The 22,455-nt window shown below is 38.8% G+C and overlaps 1 protein-coding gene across 1 annotated transcript in view; it reads right to left on the reverse strand.

The window, feature by feature from the left end:
* Positions 1-3,277: 3,277 nt before the first annotated feature.
* Positions 3,278-22,455, reverse strand: part of IFTAP (intraflagellar transport associated protein) — a 51,957-nt gene continuing 32,779 nt past the window's right edge. The window contains 6 exon segments of the mRNA XM_087423123.1: positions 3,278-3,449; positions 3,451-3,526; positions 4,349-4,492; positions 15,002-15,068; positions 16,415-16,486; positions 18,181-18,338. Coding sequence (XP_087279249.1) covers positions 3,293-3,449; positions 3,451-3,526; positions 4,349-4,492; positions 15,002-15,068; positions 16,415-16,486; positions 18,181-18,338 — 674 coding nt within the window. The 3' untranslated portion in view covers positions 3,278-3,292.

Below are 22,455 nucleotides of genomic sequence, written 5' to 3' on the forward strand. Positions count from 1 at the left end.
GAAGAGGAGCTTTGCAGACTAGGGGAGTTCTCATAAGCAGGCCATGGAAATAAGACACATAATTTCACACACACGGACCTGCAAGTAGTTCAGTGCTGTCAGAGGACAAAGTGTAAGGCAGAGGGTGGCAAGGGGCAAAGATGGTGCCAGATCACGACAGGTCTTATATGCTGTTTACCCTAGAGATGAAGATCAGTCACTGAAGGATTCTTTGAAAGCTGGGTTGATACTTGGTCGTCTATGCATTTGAGATAAATTCCTTCATTCATTCAAATTTTCACTGAGCACCTACAATGAGACAGGTGCTAGAGACACAGGTGTGTACAGAAGAGAAGCTGCCCCGCCCTCGTGGATAGTGCATCTAGATGGGCCAGTGTGGAGATTAAACAGAGGGTAGATTTGGAGTCAGCAGACCAGTCAGGAGCTGCTGAAGCTCCTAGTGAGACCAGGGCACTGAGAGCACAGATTTGAAAATATTAGAAAGTAAAATTGGCAGCACTTGATGACAGGTTTGGATGTGGGAAGAGAGGAAGAGCAAGAATGCAGGGGGAGCATGCACGGAGAGGCTCAGTTTTCAACATGTTGATGTGAAGGTGCCTAAAGGAACTCAGGTAGAGATGTCAACGGGCAACTGAATACACAAAGCTGAAGCCCAGACAAACGTCCGAAGCTAGAGACACAGACATGGAGACAGAAGCATAAAACCCTACAGATGAAAATGGATCCAAGTATGTAAGTGGGGAGAGCCAGAGGGTCGGCGTGAGCCCTGAGGAACACAACTCATAAGGGGTGGATGGAGAGAAAACCCCCAGAGAAGGCAGGGAAAGAGCAACCAGAGAAATACACACAGAATCTGAGGACAGCAGTGAAGTGACAACTAGTGGACTACACGTGTCAGGAAGGATCAACGGTGACAAACACAGTAGAGACATCCATTAAAATGAAGACTGAAAAGTGTCCTTTGAGATCAGGCAATTATAAGGCAATGGGTGCCTTTATTCCGAATATGTCCAGACTGAAGCCAAGGACATTTTGCAGTATATTGAATGAGGAATGAGGGGAAAGGAAGCAGAGTCAACTAGCAGAGTCGAGTCTAATGGTTTCTGAAGTCTAGATGAAAGGAGAGGAAAAAGAACAGACAGTAGCCAAAGACGGTCCAAGGTCAAGAAAGGTTGTTTTCTCTTTTGTCTCATTTTGTTCAGGATGGGAGAGACATGAACATGCGCACATGTTGAGGGGGATGAACCAACAGAGAAGAAAAGAGCCGATGACCTAACCATGCTATGATCCCAGGAAGTCACTCCCAGTAGGTAGTGCGGTTTGTGTTTGTTTGCTCATTCACGAGTAACCGCACGTCTACTTACGCACAGCACCGGACTCGGCACCAGTTCTGACTTTTGTGCATTTTAGTTAAGTAAGCTTATGAAGACACACATGAGTGAGTTTAGAGTCTTCTAAGACAAGGGGCACGTGTAATTCACAGTGAAACGAGATGCGCACTGCAGTTCAGAAGACATCACTGTGATCTTCGAAATGACAGCTTTTAAAATAGAGTGAAGTTGCAGTTCTGTTTACATATTTCAGCTGTTGACTCCGGCGGCACACTTAGGGAATTCTCTTCTCTCAAGTTAGGTTCATTTTACGGTTATAAGCTATAAGTCTCCAAGGTTTTTAGATTACAAACTGAAATTCTGTTTATTTCAAAAAGAAGACTTTGTGCAATGGAACACCAAATCCCCTGCTGCGAAACAGAAAACAACTGTGAATTAAGTTATTAACTTGTTATTTTTGCCTAAGGAGCTGAGAGAAATATGTGGATTTCAGGTGTCTAATTTCAAATCTGATTGAAATCTTCTTGTAGCCTCTCAGGGAATAGAATCTGTACACTATTAGAAAACTACTAGTTTCCTTCAAATTGCTCATGTGACTTATTCTAAGAGAGACACTGTTATAGGAGGAATCATTTTCATTCATAGTACCACATAGGCAAATTAAAGAAAACAGAACTAATGCTCAAATCAATAATAGCAGCATTTAGCTCTAGGCTATTTTACAAAATAATATGGTAAATAAACTGTCTTTATAAGTGAAAAATTTTAGAGTCCCATTATGAATTGGAAAAACAGAAGATCTCCCATTAAAATACTATAAAAGTTTCTTCTATGATCTCTTTCATGGTTTGCAGGGGGAAAGGAACTCACAATTTTTCATCTTCCTAACATGAATTCTTTTTGCTCTACAAAGCTGTTCAAAACTTTCAAAATTCATCAAAATACAGTAACTAAAGCAAGAAGTTATTCACAAATGGAAAGTGGAAGGTTCTTGGAAAATGTTTGACACTAAGCAGGAAATGCACATGTATAAAACCATGATAAAATTAGGAAAATAATTAAATTGGTCCAATCCATATCAGGAAGTTATCGATTCTTATTAGGCAATTAAGAAGAAGTCAGGACATCTAGGATACATTTTCATCTTTTGAGATTGAAGTCACAGAAAGCAACCATCCTCTCTAGCCCAAAACAGCCCCTTGGCAGGCCCTTACAGAACATATTTGCTGGACACTGATGATTATGTTCTTTTACTGACATTGGGTGGTTTAAAACAAGATTAATACTATTAAACCAAGGCAGAATGGGTACAGTATTGTGATTCTAGACAGTTCTGAAAAGTTTCTCTAATGAATAGTGGTTAGAAATAAAAATCCCAACCAAGATACTACTCTGGATAGTCAAAAAACTGCAAAAGTTACTCATCTATGTCTCAGGACTTTGCCAACACAAAAACTTCTTCATAACATTTTGATCCCAACACCAAAAAATGTTTGCATTTTTCTGGGAAGAAATTTATATTTCTTTTAAAGATACAATCATATACAGGGTTTTAACTTGCATTTCACTGGCTATATGATAGATTCCAGAAGTCATTCAGTTTTTTTTAACCCATCAACTAAAACCATTTTATAACAATTTCTATAAGGGCACCATTATAGGTGCCATGATCACTGGCTGTTCTAGTAATTTGTATGGTCACAACTGAAGTCAAGAACATGAATAAGTGTTTAAAAGAAACTGATTCCTGCTAGAAATAACCTTGCAATGTTAGTTTCTTACTACTCAGAGAAAGCAATCTATAATTCAAAAAGCACATTGAAAAGTGGCTGTCTCACCCAGTTTATCTGGTAACTATTTAGAGTTTAATATAAGCCTGCAAGCATCCTAGATATACTTTTGTGATGTCAATGAACAAAATTTCTACAAGAAAGGGGCAATTAAAAATTGAAATATATGGATTATTTCTGATTGAGCGACTGCTTCCATAACAGAATATCTTCAAGTGAGAAGACTAGTATCTGAATGATTAAATAATCAAGAAACACCTTAGGGGTTTTATCAGGAAGCAATAATAAAGAGCCCTTAACAACTTCTTGTGCCTGATCCCCTTTTAGAGTGAAAAGGGTGATAAAGGTCACTATCCAGCACCCTCAGCAGCTTCGGTTGGAGCACGTTTGTTAAGTATATGTAGAAGAATGCAGATGATGGCAAAAGATGACCTTAAAGATGTGCATTTGGGAGGGTAAACGTGGCAGAGATTCCATTCTGCCCTGCTGCGGAAGCACACAGCCAGATGACAATGCCCAGCCTCCCTGCTGGCTAGCGAGGAACATGTGACTAAGTGGTTACCGATGGGATGTGAGCAGAAATGAAGAGTCCTGAGTTCTAAGCCTTGGGGGCACACGCAGTCCCCATGCTCTCAGTCCCTGCCCCTCCAGGGAGGACAGTGACCTGACATGGCAATGTCCTAAGGCATAGTGAAGATCCAGAGAGAAGGAGCCTGGGCCCCTGATGACCCCAGGGAACAGAGCCACCTGCTCACTTTAAAGGCTCCACAAACTGTTCCATGAAGAAATACACTTCTGTCTCCTTTCAGCCACTGAATTACTCTCAGGATTCTCTCCTATAGCAGCCTGGCCTTACCTTAACTAATGCAAGATGTTTAAGACCTTGGAAACAATAATAAAGAGAAAAATAGCCAGTTCAGACTAAAAGCGATAAGAAACTCTCCGTCCTTTCTATTGTGTAGTCCCCAGGTAGCACTGTCCTGTAGCATGGCGTACATCATGAAACAAAAATAGTTTCCACATAAAAACATAATTGGTCTCTGTGTTTAAAAAGAAATATACACATTGGAGGTAGATGGCAATGAGAGGGACCCAATTAAGCAACTTGAATTCTAAATTTTCCCAAATCTGAGAAAAATACAAAGGCACACAGGTATAGTAGCATTTCTCTGCAAGGACAGGTTATAAAATCAAGGCAATTTTGAGAGTGACTGAATTCCCTGTAGAGTACCTCTTCCCTTTGTTTGTCTGCTCCTCTCACGGCGGGCCTCGACTTCACTCCAGGGGTAAGAGGCTGGGCTGCGGAAGGGATGTGAGAGGGAACCCTGGTGCTTACGTCCTGCTCCACTTCTCCCGGAAGCAGCAGCAGATCTGTTGGACACAAAATAGTTCAGTTGATCCTTTCACCAAGTTCACAACTGACCTCAATCATCTAAAGCATCTAATAGTCAAAAGAAGTAAGCAAATACACTCAAGTCAAGTAGGTCCATGTCACAATGCCTGTCCTCATTTGGGAACTTGACTCAAGGGATTCCCCTTTCTATAAAAGAGAAGCCATTGGTGCACTTATTTTTATTTTATTGTTGCAAAGTTACATTCCATCCAAAGGGTCTGGGAGAAATATTGTTTTGGAAGTAGCTGGATCATGCCTCTCACCCCCAACCCAATTCCTACTTCCACAGGAAAATAAGGCAAGAAGGTGCTACTTTTGCCTCATTTGCCCATCTTTTCCGGAGGGGTGGATAGAAAGGAAACGGAGTGCTGATTTCATCCTGTGACGATACGGCAATATTTCAAAAAATTATATTAAAAAACAATGATGCCAGGAGGAGAGAATTTTAACTTTCAGACGAAAAATGTTCAGAAATATTCAGAATGCACAGTCTAGTTTTCAACACTTGCAAACAACAACAACGCATTTCCAGTTTGTTTAGCACAATCACAAGAATTCAATAACCAATCTTGGTTTTCTGATTGATCCATTATAAGTGGATATGTCCCCTTATTTTTGCATGGATGACAGAACATGGATGCATCACAGACAACTGATGATCTTCCACAGACTTCTTTAAGGAGGACAAAAAACCAAACAGAAGAACAGCAGGTTTCCTCCTCAGTCCGAGCTTTCAGAGGACCAGAAGGACTGCGGGAGCTAGCCAACAACTTGCAGCTGGCTTGGGATGATGCTGCCTGCTGCTCACTGATGATCCTAATGAAGACACTAATTAAGTTCTCAGTGGAAGTGATTAATTAACAACAGGCATGCCTTGGCGGTTGCCAATGGCAGCATATATAGGGAGATAATTGAGCAGGTATTGATATTCAAAAACTGAAATTTATTTGAAATACATCTCTCACCACTGCAGATAATCACCATCATAAAAAACATAATTATGAAAGTCTTAAGACTCCAGCAACAGAGACCACAGTCAGACAGCCTAGAAACTGAGAATGTGGGTAGGGGGATGGCGAAGAAGGTAGTTCTACTAAGATTAATTATTGAAATCTTAGAATATGATCTAATTAATTAGCAGAAATAAAAACCACCATAATAGTCAACACTTACAAGCTGACATTTTATATACATTAACCCAGCTAATCCTCCCAACAGCTCACTTATTTCCTGTTTTACAGGCAATAAGCTCTAAGCAAGGAGGGTAACCTCGCTCAAGGCGCCATTGCTAGAAAGCGGCAGAGCCGGGCAGCCCGTCTGCAGAGCCCACGCTCTTAGCCCATGATGTCACATGTGATCTTCCTTTAAATAAGCATTTTCATTACATAGATTATTTAAATCTATCAGATGATACATCCAAACTCAGGACCAAGAAATGTCACTACTGTGGCACATTAGCATGGTTAGTAGTGTTAAGTATATTTAAACATTTTATCCCCAGAGAAGTAATATTTTAAAATCAATAAGGTTGAGGGAAAGACTGGCTTTCTAGTGTATCTGTTTATGAGTTCAAAGTCAAACTCCCTCATTGAGCTCCCTGGTGTAACCGCCTAGGACCGTACAAGCCTGGTTAGGGGCCTGCCAACAACAAAGGCAAGAAGGGAAAGGTTCAGGCCTCTTAATGGGAAAACCAATATCTACCAGACCCATTGGCTGCCAGTGCAAACACCAGTTCAAATGTGAAATCAAAATCAATTCTGCTTTCAGGGCTATTTAAAATCTGACACAATATTGTACATGGAGGAGAACAACTCTGTAATTCCTTTGCTGAAACTCTTCCCCTCCCTAATATATTTGCAAAGAATGTAGGATTTTCAACAAAAATGGTTTCTTTCATAAAAATTCTACTGCCACGGGTACACTTCCTTCAAAACAATAAGACTCTGTATCTTCCACACTTTAAATTCTTGTCGTTTGTTTCTTCAGTGTAAAAGCAAGATGCACAAATGCATATCTATTGGTGCATACCTAACGCAGCACCTTACATATAGTAAATTCTCAAGAAATCCTTGCAGATAGAAGATGAATTTCCTACATCTCAACTTTTAAACTGAACAGCAAATATCAAGATCTACCTACGAACAGGACATTGTGGATGATGTAAAATATGTATAGTCCTTACCCTCAAAAACTAAATTTTGTTTCAGGGATAAGATTTTCCCACATAAAATGAATCAGAGAATAATTAAGAACAAAACTGGGGGCCGGCCCAGTGGCATAGCGGTTAAGTGCGCGCACTCCACTGCAGTGGCCCGGGGTTCGCAGGTTCGGATCTCGGGCGTGTACCCATGTATCCCTTGTCAAGCCATGCTGTGATGGTATCCCATATAAAGTGGAGGAAGATGGGCACGGATATTAGCCCAGGGCCAGTCTTCCGCAGCAAAAAGGGGAGGATTGGCAACAGATGTTAGCTCAGGGCTAATCTTCCCCACAAAAAAAAAAAAGAAAGAAAGAAAAAAAAGAACCAAACTGAACAGCTTTAACTCTAAAGAGGGCAGATTTATAAAAGAGTAAAACCAATATGGATAGGAATAGTCAGGTAAGACATACGTTATGAAGAAAGCTACCTTATCTTTTAGCCATTTTACAATCATGGGTGGGTTATTTATAAACTCATATTCTGTCAGGGGAGAAAATTACTGTATTCATTAATGGTGGGGAACAGAATTTCTGAAATTCTCTGTAAAACTTTCTAAAACTGAAATGCTTTAAGAGACTTAATCTGATCTTATTAATTGCTGTTTCTGAGACAACCAAATGATGGTTTTCATCTTAACTAAATACCACCATCATGGCTAATGGGCATTGTAGAGCCAAGGCAATTCTCAAAAATGAATCTTGATGTTGGATGGCAAGACTGGTTGAAAACAGTTCAATCTCTTCTTTCTCAACTACATGATAAGAATTTCCAATATTTATAAACTATGTGTTCATGCCATTTGTCTTTCTGTATCTAGTCAATGATTAGCAAGTCAAAAGCTATAATCACCTAATCTAATTCAACAATAAAAAGTAAACAATCTACTTGACATCTGATAATTTAGACAACAATAATATTTAATCTGCCTGGCATATTTATGAAATTAACTAATCTATTTCTTTGTTGCCATGTAGAAATGGCTAAAATTTTCTGAAATTTTGAGCATTCCCTAAGACCAAAAGGATATAGATAAGAAATGCTTTAGTAATCCAGGCCTCTTCTGCACATAGCTTCCAGCTATGAGAGTCTATCTCAGTGGTTCTCATTCTTAAAATTTTTGAAGACCCTAAAGAGCTTCTGTTTATGTGGGCTATATCAATATTTACCATATTAGAAATTCAAACTGACAAATTTTCAAATATTTATTTATTGAATCCTTAAAAATAATGCCATTATATATTAAAATAAATATTTTCTTTTATACTTGGAAGATAGAAAAATCTATCTTCCAAAAACAAAGTAAATAGTGAGAAGAGAAGCATCGTTTTACATTTTTTGAATTTTTTAAATATCTGCCTTAAGAGAAGAAAACTGAATTCTATATTTGCTTCTGCATTCAATTTTTGAAATACGCTATTTCAGTTGAAGTAAATAAAGAAAATCTAGTCTTGCATAGATATGTAGTTGGAAAAAGGAGAAGTCTTTTTATATAATTATGGATATTATTCTTTAATACTATACCAGATCTTAATAAATGACAAAGTTTTAAAAAATAGTTTAAATGTGCAACCCGAAAACATTTCAGTGAATTTTTCATACTGTTACATTAAAATTCATTGGTCTATCTTACCCATTGAATGGATCTTTCTCCTATGCATGATTTTGTAACGTCATAAATTGGTCATTTGGAAAATATTGGTTCAGTTTTATATAGATCTTCCAAATGTTGACATATTTCATTATACAGTATAAAAATCACATTAGTTAACATCACCAATTTTATCGGAAAAGACTTTAAATATTGGAAAGCTGTCAAGCTCACAGTACTAGATACAAGTTTTCTAAATATCCAATTTTCACTTGATCCATTGCCAATCTTATCATTGGCAATGAATACCATCAGCTGTTTGTCTTGAAGAGGCAGGCTCACTTTACTCATTTTTGAGAACTATAATTTGTCTGTCAGTCATTCTTTCAGGTAACAATATTGGCCCATGAAAGAAAGAAAGAAAAAGGTAGTTCAGCACACCACTCAATCACACAAGTGTTTTTCCACGAGATAACTATTATATTTCAGGATGTGGCAAAAGTGCTTTCTGCATACAGTCGTCCCTTGACGTCTGAGGGGATTGGTTCCAGGAGCCCCTACAAGTACCAAAATCTAGGATGCTCAAGTCCCTTATATAAAATGGCATGGTATTTGCATACAACCCACCCTGTACGCTTTAAATCATCTCTAGATTACTTATAATATCTAATAAATGTAAATGCTATGTAAACAGTCATTGTACTGTACTGTTTAGGGAATAATGACAAGAAAAAAAGACTGTACATGTTCAGTACAGATGCAACTATCATAGGCCTTTTGATCTGCAGTTGGTTGAATCCATGAATGCAGAACCCGCGGATACAGAGGGCAGACTGTACTTTCTATTTCAGCACACAAAACATTAAAAAAGGTGTACTCAAGTATTAAGATTTAATAAAATTAATAATTTTTACCACTTTATCAAGGGCATTTTCAACAGAAACTGGCATTTGTTTTACCTACAAATTCTTAACAGTGATGATTACAATGATTACTAGTATAGTTTGGTGCCACTACCTTGATTCACACTAAGTTACAGCATCTTACTCATCATTGCTTTCGCTACATCAGTGCAAACATCAATACATTTGACCTTCAGACCTTGGGATTTCCCAAGGAGTTCCCAGACCATATCCCCAGGGGTCTGCTGGTCTAGCTAATGTCAGTCCAACCCTCCCACCAACACTAGAAAAGCTGGATAAATTACAAAATCAACTATTAAAGGCATTGAAGAGCTACCAGAGCAGCCTAGAACTCGAGGGGCTAAGATCCCAGACAGAAGGAAAGCACTGAGACCTGAGTCCAAGAGTCTAAGCTGCTGTTCAACTCATGGCATTTCCTGATTTGCAAGCAGAGGTTGAGAAGCTGAGAAGCAAAGAAGAAAGAGGCTAAGAGGCTGAGAAGCTTAGCAGAACTACCAACAGATTTACAGTGCTGTGAAGATAAAAGTTAGAGTTCAGGGCCTCCAAGAGGGAGGGGCAGTGATCACCTTGAAAGGCTACACCCTAGAAGTAAGCAAGAACTAGAAGTGGGGCAGCCCTCACAAAACCTGAAACCCAAGCCTAAATCAGCTCCATCCCAGACTGGAGTAAGGTGATCTATTGCTACTCTAACTGCTAGCAAAACATTGAAGAAAAGCTTCTCTAGGAGAAGATAACCTCATCCAGAGCCTATGTAATATTTTATATACAATGTTCAGCATTCAAACAAAAATTACCAGGTCTACAAAGACATCAGATCAAAATGGAAAATTACTAATATAAGTGGACCCACAGGAGATCTCAGGTATAATCATGAGACATGAACTTTAAAATGTTCCAAAAAATACATTACAAAAATGGAAAATTTCAGCAGAGAACTGAAATCTATAAAAATAGATAATCCATATCTCTTTTAAAAACTAAAATAACTGAAATATTGATGGCTTTAACAGAAGATTAGATACAATTCAAGAAAAGATTAATGAACTAGAATATAGATAGCAGAAAATATTCCAACTGAAGCAAGAAAAGAAATAAAAAAGAGATGGAAAACGCATAAAAGGTATAAGAGATATATAGGACACAGTGGGAAGGGTCCAGGCACAGGTAATATTTGAAAAGATAACAGCTGAGAATTTCCCAACACTTAGAAGAATGTCTACAAACCCCAAGCAAAATAAATACAAATAAAACAATATCGAGGCATAGTGAATTACTGAAAAACAAAGACAAGGTCAAAAAAGCAGCCAAATGAGGGAAAAATCATATTATCTTCAAAGGAACAACAATCAGATCGATATCTGGTTTTCAACAATTAACACCAGAAAAGAATAGAATAACATCTTTAAAATACTAAAAGAAAATAATTACAAACCTAGAATTCTCAATCCAGCAAAAATAAGGGGCAATGAAATAACACAATAATACTTGATTAGTCCAAAATAGACAAAAAATTAGAGAAAAAAATATATAACTGGCAGGACAAGTAGCAAACAAAATAGTAAGATAATAGATTTAAAGCCAATAAATCACCAACTACGTTAAATGTAAATAGACTAAATCCTCCAATTAAAAGCCAAAATTTTAGGATATATATGTATATGTATGTGTAAACCATATGCTGCTTTCAAGAGACACATTAACTAAAACCTACTTGGAGAAAAAAAATTGCAGAATAAACAGTGGAGTGTAAAAGAGAAAGATTACTGCCCATCCCAGGGGAAGGCAGGGAAGCTCAAGGATGACTTACATCGTGGGTGGGACTGGCATTTGACAGTGATAATAAATCATATCCCTCTACCTCTAAGTACAGAAATAAAGAGAAATATATACAGGAGTCACAAAGATGAGGATCAAAATATAAGCTTTATAACTAATAAAACTGAATTTGAAAATGGAGCTTGTCCTGCAGGCACATTTGGGCTTCTTATTTATCAAGCTTTCCCACCTTGGGCTATCCCACCTGAGAGCAAGTCCTCACAGCTGACACATAGCCAGCCTGGTACAGGAGAACCGCTTCACACCCCCGAGCCCTTAGAGTAGGGCCGTAGAGAGCAATAGCTCCAGACGTCTGTCCAGAGACGGTTCTCAGCCCCAACTGCACATTCGAATCACCTGGGGAGCTTTAAAAACAGCCGCTGCCCAGGACACACACCAGACCACTGAAAAACAACCTCCAAAGGCAGGATCCAGGTATTGGTATTTCTTTTTAAAGCTCCTCAAGTGATTTCAATGTGTCTCTAAGGTTGAAAACCACTGCATAAGGCAGGCCTGGCTCCCGTCTAAAGTGTGTCTATTATAAGAAACGTGGCACAGGCACAGAGAAGAGGACAGATGCCTTCCAAACAGCATGAGCCCAAAAGAAGAAACAAAAGGGATGACCTATATACACAGTTTCTTTTCCCAGTCTCTCCAATTAGATAAAGCCTTCCTTTTCCCTTGGGCAGAAATAGGGGGATTAATTGTGGAAAGGGCAGAACTGTCTTCCCGATTCTGTTCTCTTCTCAGGAATGGAGTGGAAGTTTCAAGACCTTTACACATGCTGTTCCTTATGCTGTTCCTACACTCTCCTACCCGCCCCTCACCTTCACCCCACCGACCTCATCTAGTTAAGGGTTACTCATCCTTTAGATCTCAGGCCCTCAGATTGCTTCCTCTCATCCCACAGACACATTTAAGTTCCCCTGCCAACTGGTCTCATGAGATCAGAGCAATTTGTGATCATATATTTGTGATTATCTGCTTAATGTCTGATTCTTCCCAAAAACTATGAATTCCATGAGAACAGGAACTGGATCTGTTTTATTCTTTATATTCCAGGCTCCCATCACAGTTGTTAAACATATGTTAAATAAGAATCCCAGGCCATTCATAGGCTGCGTAACTCTGCTTAAAGTTCCGGATAAGGAAAGAATTTTTTTAAAAAAAGAAGTGACTGCTGCCTTCATTAGAATTGGGAGTACTGGAGAGCTTGAAAATGAAAGTCAAATAAGGCTGCCAATCTGAGCAGGAATCAGTTGCCCACTCTCATCCAACACAACCAACCACAACCTAAGGACACCCACTGGGCAGGAGACTTGTATGAGACAGTATAATTCTGAGAATTAGACCTCAAACAAGCCTGGTCAGCCAATGGCACTCAGCCAGAGAACACACTGGGCCAACCGAGGAGGAAAGAAATAAAGAAACCAGAAGATTCTTCCTACGCTAATAGCCTCAGCAGAACTAATACCTATTCTAAATAATAATTTTCTGGATGATAGTCTGGGGCACGACAGTAACCAACCATCAGGTTAACTACCTTATCTCAAACTCAAAGGAGGAAAAGTGTTAACTTGATGTCAAATAAACACAGGGCACCAATCTTGGTGGCCAGCATTACCTCAGACAACGACTCAACGCCGCTGCTCCTCTGAAAAACTGTCTCCACGGGGGCTGCCCAAGTGATGAGCCAAATCCTGGGCAAGAATCACGTTCCTGCATCTTGGAGAATATTTATGTAAGCGAACAAGGGGAACAAACATAGTGAGTGGAAGGAAAACAATACGAAACTCACTTCCTTGTTGCCCCAGGCAAACCTGCTGCTTAAACAAAAACAACAGAATCTAATCAGTAAACCTCTCAGCTGCCAAAATTACACAAGCAACTTACCTATTTAAAATGTCACATTTCCCATCTGATATAAATATTTGCCTTCTGCTCACATTCCTCAAGTGTAACACAAATTAGGCTCAAACTAAAATTCACCTTGGCACAAACTATTTAATTTTTTTTCCTTTCAAATAACCCAGATTGTGCATTACGAAAACTGTGAAGCCCTGGTGGTCCTTTTGGTAATTGGACTAGATCACTGAAGCCTGGGTTGCTTCTCAGCCTAAGCTTGTCACATTATGTGACACGCGGGAAGGTCGTGACTGGCTCATTCAAGTCCACTGAGACGTGGTTCAGCCACAGCAATCTATACACAAATGCAAGACTGCCTGTTATCTGATTTCTGGAAAAATCATACTAGTGAGATGTTTTTACGCAATTTTTTAAACTAAAGAAACAGATCTAGTAATAAAAAAAAAATTACTTGAAAAAACATTTAAAGAAAACAATGTGAAAATAATGGAGAAGGTAAAAGGCTAATTTAAAAGATTGATATAACCAAAATCCGATTCGTTGGCTATGTCAGTTTATGTCAGTATACAGACCTACTCATTACTGGCAGAAAGCAAGAAATTTAAACCATTGCAAAAATGCCCAACCCATGGACTGTTGTGCCCACCTATAAAATTAATTTTATATTGCAAATGTCCAACATGCAGACTGGAACCATTTGTCTCCAAGTGTCATCCACAGACAAATTGTATCAGAATCCACTGGGGCAGTAATTAAAAATGCAGATCACTAGGTGCCACTGAAGACCTTCTGAATTAGACTCTCTCTGAAATGGGACCCAGGAATCTGCATTTTTAAAAAGCTCCCCCTCCCCAAATCACCCAAAACACTGTGCCTGCTCTACAAACTCAGCTTCCTCATAAGTCCTTACCTGTCCCTTCTAACCCAATCGGAGCCCCTAAACTGCTCTCACATAGAAATTCAGAGTTGCCTAGGGTACTACATTAAGAGAACCTCTCCCTGGAGCATGTGATTCCTTTAGATCTCTGATCTCATTTGAACCAAGTAAGTAACGAAAAAATCTGCAAAGTCTACTGGTTAATAGAGTCCTGAGAAACAATCCTTTCAATGAAGTTGTGTGATGTTTGGAAGCGGAATAAAAATGTTAATTGCTTCCAATTACCAAAGCCTCTCAAATTCAGTCAACCAGAGAAGCCAGAGCAGGGGCTTACACAGCAATATACAGAAATTCGCCATCCCCAAACCACTACACCCGGTCACTTTAACTCCTGTCTGATTATAAATGAGCCTCCCCACCCCCAACAGTAATGCCCACAGTCCACGTTTACAACCACCTAAACAACACCTAAACGCCAACCACCAAACTCCCATGGAAACTGCCCCTTCCCTAACATTCAACATTGACTTTGAGATATTCTTGCATCAGGAATGAGAGTTGTCAAGACAAATCTAATTTTGAACATATTTCAAAGGGCCTTTGAGCAACAAAGGATACCTATACTTACACAGAAATGTTAACCAGGAAAGAAAAAGGCCTCATCTATGTAAATATCAGTGGACTAGCACTAAGTCTCTCCCAGCCCAGCCCACTGGGAAAATGCCCAGAAGAAGCATTTACAATATCTTTAGTATTAAATGTTTGGTTTACACAGTTAATAAATATTTATTAAAGTAAAAATGTGGATCTTATTTTCTCTTTATTTTATGATCAATTCTGATATTTATATGATCAATTGATATTTTTATATCACTCAAAAGTCATCTCAATTTACAACATGGTGCTTCTAAGAAATAACGGTTTTACTTAAATGGCTCTACTTCAGACAATTATCCAAAAATCCATCATCTGGTAAATTGTGGAGAGGAGGAACACCTTTATTTCATTTAAGACCAAAAACTTTACAATCTTCAACAGGCTTTGACTTTTCAGCTGAAATCTTTGTTATTGAAAAAGAAATTACAGGACTCTAGTTTTACCTATCTCAGGGAAAGTGGAGGTAGGGATTGCCAAAAAAAAAAAGAAAAGCTGTCTAAAGTCTTATTTGTAGTTTCTAGAAAGAGGTCAAGCAATAGAGAAAGGAAACAGAAAGCATACCCATGCTCATCTGGGGCTTAATCTCTCCATCCATGTCCAAATCTTCTAAATCTAGGAAATTGTCAACCTAGAAAAGGGTTAACATAATTTTTATGCATATTAGACCTAGAGAAAAAAATGCAGTGAAGAATCAATGAATCCACTTCCACAACACTCAAGTAAGCAACTGAATCCACTTTTCTCATTAACTTTTGAGTCCCAGCTAAAGGTCCTTGTGTTCACTGCACTTTCCTAGAGACATCTGAAAGACACAGTAAATTTGGAAGTTGGCCCGGATTTTGTAGGCACCACAGTAGGCTCTCTATACTGAAAGGGAAAGAACAGTCTGGGGAGTTTTTGCAAAGGGACTTTGTTCCAGATTCTATCCCAGAATATATACCACCACCAAGACAGTGTAGAACAGTGTCTCTTTTCCTGTTTTTGTTTTATTTTTGCTTCTCAATCAAATGATGGTGGTGAGTCTGGCTAATATCAAAACAGTGTGCTTTTCACTCTGAAAAGTCAGAGAGAAGAAACTAAAGACAGCTAGAGAGAAAGGTTCATTCAAAACAAAATCATCCTGTCCCAGGTAAATCACAAGAGAGGTGAGCAGGGCAAAAAATCAAGTGTTCTCTCTTTCGAGAAAATAAAACTGGAAATTACTTCAAAGGTAAAAAGCAGAGCAAATGCCCTATACAGACACAATAGCAGCATTTCACTGAAAAACTATTCCACGTGGAATACTGCTTTCCACTGAAAGCTGACAATGAGACATTTTAGATTAACAAAATGGTAACATTTCAGACACGAACTAATTCATCTCCAGTGAATATCAAAGAGTGTAAATAAGAAAATGATTTCTCCACTGGCACGGAGGAGACCTAGCAGTGTAAGTCAAGGTATGATGTTGAAATGCCTTTTATGCTCATGACCTAAAACATGTGCATGAGAGATACTGTAAAATTACAAATTTAGATCTCATAATTGGAATTCAAAACACAGCCTGAGTCTTTCTTTCCCCAGCTCTACTTGCCAGACTGTGGCTCTTACATAGGAATTAACAACGGTAGCATCTATTGCTTGTAAGTACGTAACTGCCATTATCTCTTGGCATCCACGTGACAACAAAAATTTATTTTCCATATGATAGTTTCAGTGCTAAAACTTGAGAATCTGTTATATTGTCATTTCTCTTAATGGTAAATGTCCAGGAGGACTAGAGTCACATTTCTCTATGGAAGCACCCCTCCCATTTGTTAAGCTTTGAGGAAAAAGATTCAGAACCCAGCCAACCAAGGATAGTTTAAGATACTCAAACACCAATTTAAAAAAAAGTGTAAGGACAAAATCTGCTGACTTCTCCAACTGTGTGTGAGAGACAGAACTGAGTCCTGTGGGTTCTTTGCCACGGAAGAAAACTGCATCATGCCTTACCTTCACCTTTTCTGCCCAACTCGGATCACTTTGAATGGAACTGCCAACTTTTTGGCCTTCATCCATCACTATCTGAAAAAAACAGTGAGGACATATTGATGGGAAAATGAAGCAACTGGAAAAAAAAGAAGCTGACCTTGTAGCCCTTCAGGCTATAAAACTCCCCTTCCAGTTTTTGTTAACTAGCTCTGTATGATGGAGCAGATTCACTAGGTCATAGCAGTGGTCAAAGAATAGGTCTCAGGAGGTCTGACTTCTCCTTCTGTCCTCTAGACTCACCCACAGTATAGCCCAGAGTAAACTACTTCACCTCAGTTCCCCATGTGTACAACAGGAACACTGCCCTCTCTTCACCCACCTCCCATCCCATTCCAATGAACCTCTGAAGGACAAGTCAGAGAATGCTGATACAACATTTTCAAGTTACTAGGAAACAATACCATTGAACAATTCTTTGCCTCTCACATGCTGGTTAAAGACTCAATAGAAAATATAATTCCAGTTACCAGAGGGGAAGGGGGGAGTGGGGAGGGTGAAAAGGGTGAAAGGGCACATGTGTACAGTGACAGATGGCAGTTAGACTTGGGTGATGAACACGATGTAGTCTACACAGAAATTGAAATATAATGATGTACACCTGAAATTATGTAATGTTATAAACCAACGTTACCTCGATAAAAAGTTAATTTTAGGGGCCAGCCCGGTGGCACAAGCGGTTAAGTGCGCGCTCCGCTGCGGCGGCCCGGGGTTCGCTGGTTCGGATCCCGGGCGCGCACCGACGCACTGCTTGGCAAGCCATGCTGTGGCGGCGTCCCATATAAAGTGGAGGAAGATGGGCACAGATGTTAGCCCAGGGCCGTCTTCCTCAGCAAAAAAAGAGGAGGATTGGCGGATGTTAGCACAGGGCTGATCTCCTCACAAAAAAAAAAAAAAAAAAGTTAATTTTAAAAAATCCACATTAAAAAAAAGAAAATATAATTCCAATTGCCAATAATTACCAGTAAAGAGTGAATCCTCTAGGAAAAAAAAAGTTCTTTTCCCATAATTATCTCACTGAAAGCAAGTACTGGAATTAAAGAATTGTAGGCTTCCACTGTACATACACACATTTTTAACACAGAGATTTTTGTTCCCTTGTATAAAACCCCAATCTCATATACAATTCTGTCCACAATGTCACAGGGAAGACATGAGGAGGTGGAAAGTAGAAACTCAAATGGCTTAAAAAGTAGAATAGCTTCCACTAGGATTCCTTGATAGTTAAAAACCATAGCCAAGGAGAATGTGAATATAGTCTGTTAAGTTTTGAAGATTAGGAAGACGGTATCTAACCTTTATTGACCAAATCTTGGAAAACCCAAGATAACAGATTCAACTTTAAGTCTAAAAGAGTCCAAAAGGACAGGTAAAAGAAACTCCCACTTTACATAGAGAATTATAAAAAAGAACTTTTTTTGTATCAAATAGAGGACAAGCTAAAATACACAAATAATTTCAAGAATTACTGGCAGATCCTTAAGAGGTTTTTTTTAAAAAATTGGGGATAACCAAGTTACCATCACAAATGTTGTCTGTTGAAATCATGAAATGTAATGATGATTCTTCCATAAAGTATCCCAATGGCACTCCTTCTAGAATTAGGAGTCTGAGTTACCGATCCAGTAACTGTCCAATGTTTATCATGTTCTTACAGTCTCTTTTGTGTTTAATTCATGAAAAATGCTTTTTTCTCTCAGACTGTTTCTATAAATGTGCTATGGTATTACCTGATCCTCTTCTGAACATTGTGATGAGGTACGAAGAAAGATAGCTTTGTTTCTAAGATGGTGACCATTTGGTTCATTTTCATGAGGAAATATTACTGAAGTAAATGTGTTTTCTGAAGAATCAGTTCCAAATGCTCCTCTTCGGGTCACATTATCCTCTAAAATGGTAAGTTACATAATATTAGAAAACATCCACCATCCAGTCTACTTTTTGTGTTTATTGAGAATCTTTCTTCCAAACAAAAAAAAAAACACTTTTCAAAGACATCTACAAACTGAACACATGAGGCATTAAACACTCTTAACTTTACGAAGTTATTTCTAAAAATGCATAGAAAGATAACACTATTTCATTCACTATTCAACAAATATTTATTTAAGTGCTTACCATGTACCAGCACTGTTCTCAGCCATTGTTAAAAGGTCAATGAAGTACAGTATTTGCAAGACTCTGAGACATTACCTACCTCATTTTTTTCTAAATTTAAGGGTTTTTTTCCTTTATATGCAAGCAATGTATGGATAATTTTAGAAACTTTGTAAGAGAAAAAAATTAAAATTAGAAAATCACTCATAATCCTACAAGACAGAAAAGCTGCAACAAAATTTTTTCAGTGGCTAGTTTTCTCGTCTTATATCTATGCATCCACATACTTCTAAAAATCAAATGGAACTATACTGTACTTACTGTATTATAACTCAACTTGACAGTAATATTTCTTTCCATATTATTGAATATTCTTCTATATAATTGTAATGGTTATAGAGAATTTCATTGTATATATGTAACATAGTCTATTTAACCAATCACTTACTCGCGACTATTTAAAACTATAAACAATGAATACCTTTGTACTAATTCTGTGCACATTCATGATTATCTCCTTAGGATAAGTAAAGAGTCTAAGATTAATCCTAAATTAAGAGACTGAGAAAATTATGATATCATGATGCCATTTACAGAAATGTGGGGGATAAATTTAGATGAGAGATAATGAATTACGCTTTGGCCATGCTGCATTTGAGGTGCCAGTGGAAGTTGTGAGGGAACTTCTGTGTTCTTTATAAGGGAAGTTCTGTGTCCCAGAAATGTCCCAGAGGCAGCTGCAAATGTAGGCTAAGATGTGGGAGAGATATCACAGCTGTAGGTAAACATCTGGTAGTCAACTACACTGGGGTAATGGTTTAAGCCATAAATTTATTTTTAATATTAGTAGTATTAAAATTAATAATAAGGGTTAACATTTATTGAGTGTCAGACACTCTTTAATGAGCATCTCATAAATCTCATTTAAGCCTCACAACAACCCTAAAGGTAGGTAGGTAGTATCCCCATTTTACAGATGAGGAAACCAAGGCCCACAGAGAGATTAAGTAATTTGTTCAAGGTTACACAGCTGGTAAGTAGCAGAGTGGGGATTTGAACCCGGGCCTTCTGACTAAGAACCCATGTGTCTAACCACTGTGCTATGCCACTTAGAATAATATAGCAAATGAAGGGAAAGAGTCCCTAGAGAATAGAAGAATGAAGCAGAAAAAAGAAAAAAAAAAATCCCAGAAAGGAGACAAAGAAGAAAAGTTTACAATAGCACAAGAAGAACCAAGGATGCAGGGTAATACTATAACTTGCTTGCTGCAAATGACGATAGTAAATACACGAATCTATGTTAGTGAGCACTAGAAGAGTGATAAAGAAATTCAAGAGAGGCCAAGTTGCAGAAATCAAAGTATTGTCAGGTTGAGGAAACTTGTTCTATCCCCTTATGATACTCGATCATGAAAAGGTTCCGGAGACATGGGGATTGTTTAATCTGTGAGCTCCTTAGGCAGGTATCTAACTGAAAGGGCTACTAGACAGCTTAACCCAGCAAAGTGGCCATGTTTGTTTCTCTTGAGCTGTTAGTTGCATGGCATCAAAATTGATGAGATTCTTGTTCTAACGATCACAGGCTGGTGCAAGTCCATTTGGAATCCTTCATTTGCTTCTGAATACCCCACCATTGGTGGGATTAAGACTTGTAGGGATATCTATAGATATTAACATTAGCATAGAAACACTATTGGGGAGCAGAGGTAAGGTAACCTAGTCTATAATACATTATTCATTTTTATTTATTTATTTATTTATTTTTTCCCCCAAAGCCCCAGTAGATAGTTGTATCTTATAGCTACACATCCTTCTAGTTGCCGTATGTGGGACGCGGCCTCAGCGTGGCCAGAGAAGTGGTGTGTCGGTGCGCGCCTGGGATCCGAACCCGGGCTGCCAGCAGCGGAGCACACACACTTAACCACTAAGCCACGGGGCCGGCCCTATAATACATTATTAACTCAATAAGCCAGAGAGGGAAAATGCAAATATTGAATGCTTCACTTTCTCTTTAAAAGGGTTATATTAGTAATAATACAAGCTCAGGCCAGCTCTCTCTATTCCCTCCTCCACCAGCACCCATGACTCCTAACTAGCTACTACTGGGAGAAGTGAACTGCCTTTTGCCCCAACAAATCCCTAGAAACTCTAATGTGAAGTCACTAGCCTGGCTGCTGTGGGTGTAAAGGCTGGGGGCGGAGTAAGGTGATGGAGGGTTGCCAAGAATACTGCTGGAGCAGCCAGACTATAAAAGATCAGATAAGAGAGGAAGAAATGGTCTTAGAACTTATCCTCCCCAACTTCTTCCTCCTACAGCCTAAATCAGGGTAGCAGGGCAGAGCAAGATAAGCACGGAAATGCTTGGAAACAGGAGTTAACTGAGGAACGAAAGGGTTCCTCAAACTTCATCACAGTTAGAAGCAAGAAGACTCCCTGCGGCTACCTGCCATTCTTCAGTGCCCTGTTCTAATAAGAGGTGGGCTGGAAGAGTTTCAGTTCTCCTTGCTTATCCTCTAAGTCTGCATAACCTAAATCTCGTATTTACTAAGAAAATACTATGTACCCAGTGCAACACTACTGTACTAATCCACTGACTTAAATGCTTGAAAAGCACAGTGATGTCTGGGAAGAACACATGTTCTGTCAGGACAAGTTCTATTTGTTCTCATAATCACTCAAGGTACTCCTCGCCATGTCCAATAAAACATCCAGGTTACTTGACAGATAACGAGATGAAACTCCTTCAAAACAAAGAGCAAAATATAATGAAGTCTCAGCCTCCAATGCTGGTGTTGAACTATTGTTGGGGTCTCAGATCTAACAAAAAAATTTCTTTTTCACTCTTAAAACTTCTTTCTCTAAACATAAAGCTTTCATTTTTTTAAATACCAGAAGATTCAGAAAAGAACTTGTTCACTCTCTGGCTGAACTGAACCTACAATTTAAGCCTCCTTTCTAAACCTCGAAAAGTAGTTTCACAAGAATACATACTACATCACTCCAAAGACCCAGAAGTGCTTCTTATAAAGGCTTTCATCACTTTTTTGAAAACAGCAAATAATAAATCTCTTGGCAGAATGAGATAGGAAAAAAGTTCTTTTCCAATACGATAATGTCAAAGTGGCAGATGTTGGCACAGCCCAAATCTGAAGTGGCCTAAAACCTAATTAGAGAGCCAAACGCTGCTTCCCAGAGTTATCCTGGTGGCAACCCACGCGTGCCACCCAAGTGTTTCGTCTCATCTTCTTCTGTTTCTGTTTTCATCAGAGTCCTTTTCCATCCTTTCATCTGATCCCTAATGTTCCTTGCTTTGAAATAAGCGTGAGACATGATACACTTTAGAAATCTAACGGCAATATTTCAGAGAATAGGTAGGTTACTGAGACCAGAAAGAGCATTTCTTTGGGCATTTCTGAGTCAAAACTTCAATACAGATGAAACAAAGGTTTTTTTCTAAAGGTTTTTAAAGATTTCATTATTGTGAAGCCATGGAATTTCAATTTTCTTTTGATCCCAAACAGACGAGCTTCCAACAGATCTCCCTCACAAGGCCACCAACTATACCCACAGTGTCTAATTTCAGGCCAAAGACAAGGTTACACTCCTTGAAAATGTGGAAACTACTGACGCCTTGATCTAATCTAATACTGACTAATCACATATTGATTATATATCTTCCAGATAAAAGTGATCACTTACAGAAAATGCAATTTTGAAAGAAACTTTTAAAAAATTCAAATTCATCCATACAAAAGCCAGACTGGCGGCCACGTGCTGAGCAGCATTACCACACTCGCAGGCGAGTTTTCACAGATCAACACAACCAACATCAGAATTCACGACCAGACCCTGCCGGCACCTCAGAGCGTCTGCTCTTCTGCGCCGTGGTCCACAGCAATGTAAACCAT

This window comes from Ceratotherium simum, chromosome 34 (assembly GCF_057802395.1).
Source record: "Ceratotherium simum simum isolate JZ-2026a chromosome 34, ASM5780239v1, whole genome shotgun sequence".
Lineage (NCBI taxonomy): Eukaryota > Metazoa > Chordata > Mammalia > Perissodactyla > Rhinocerotidae > Ceratotherium > Ceratotherium simum.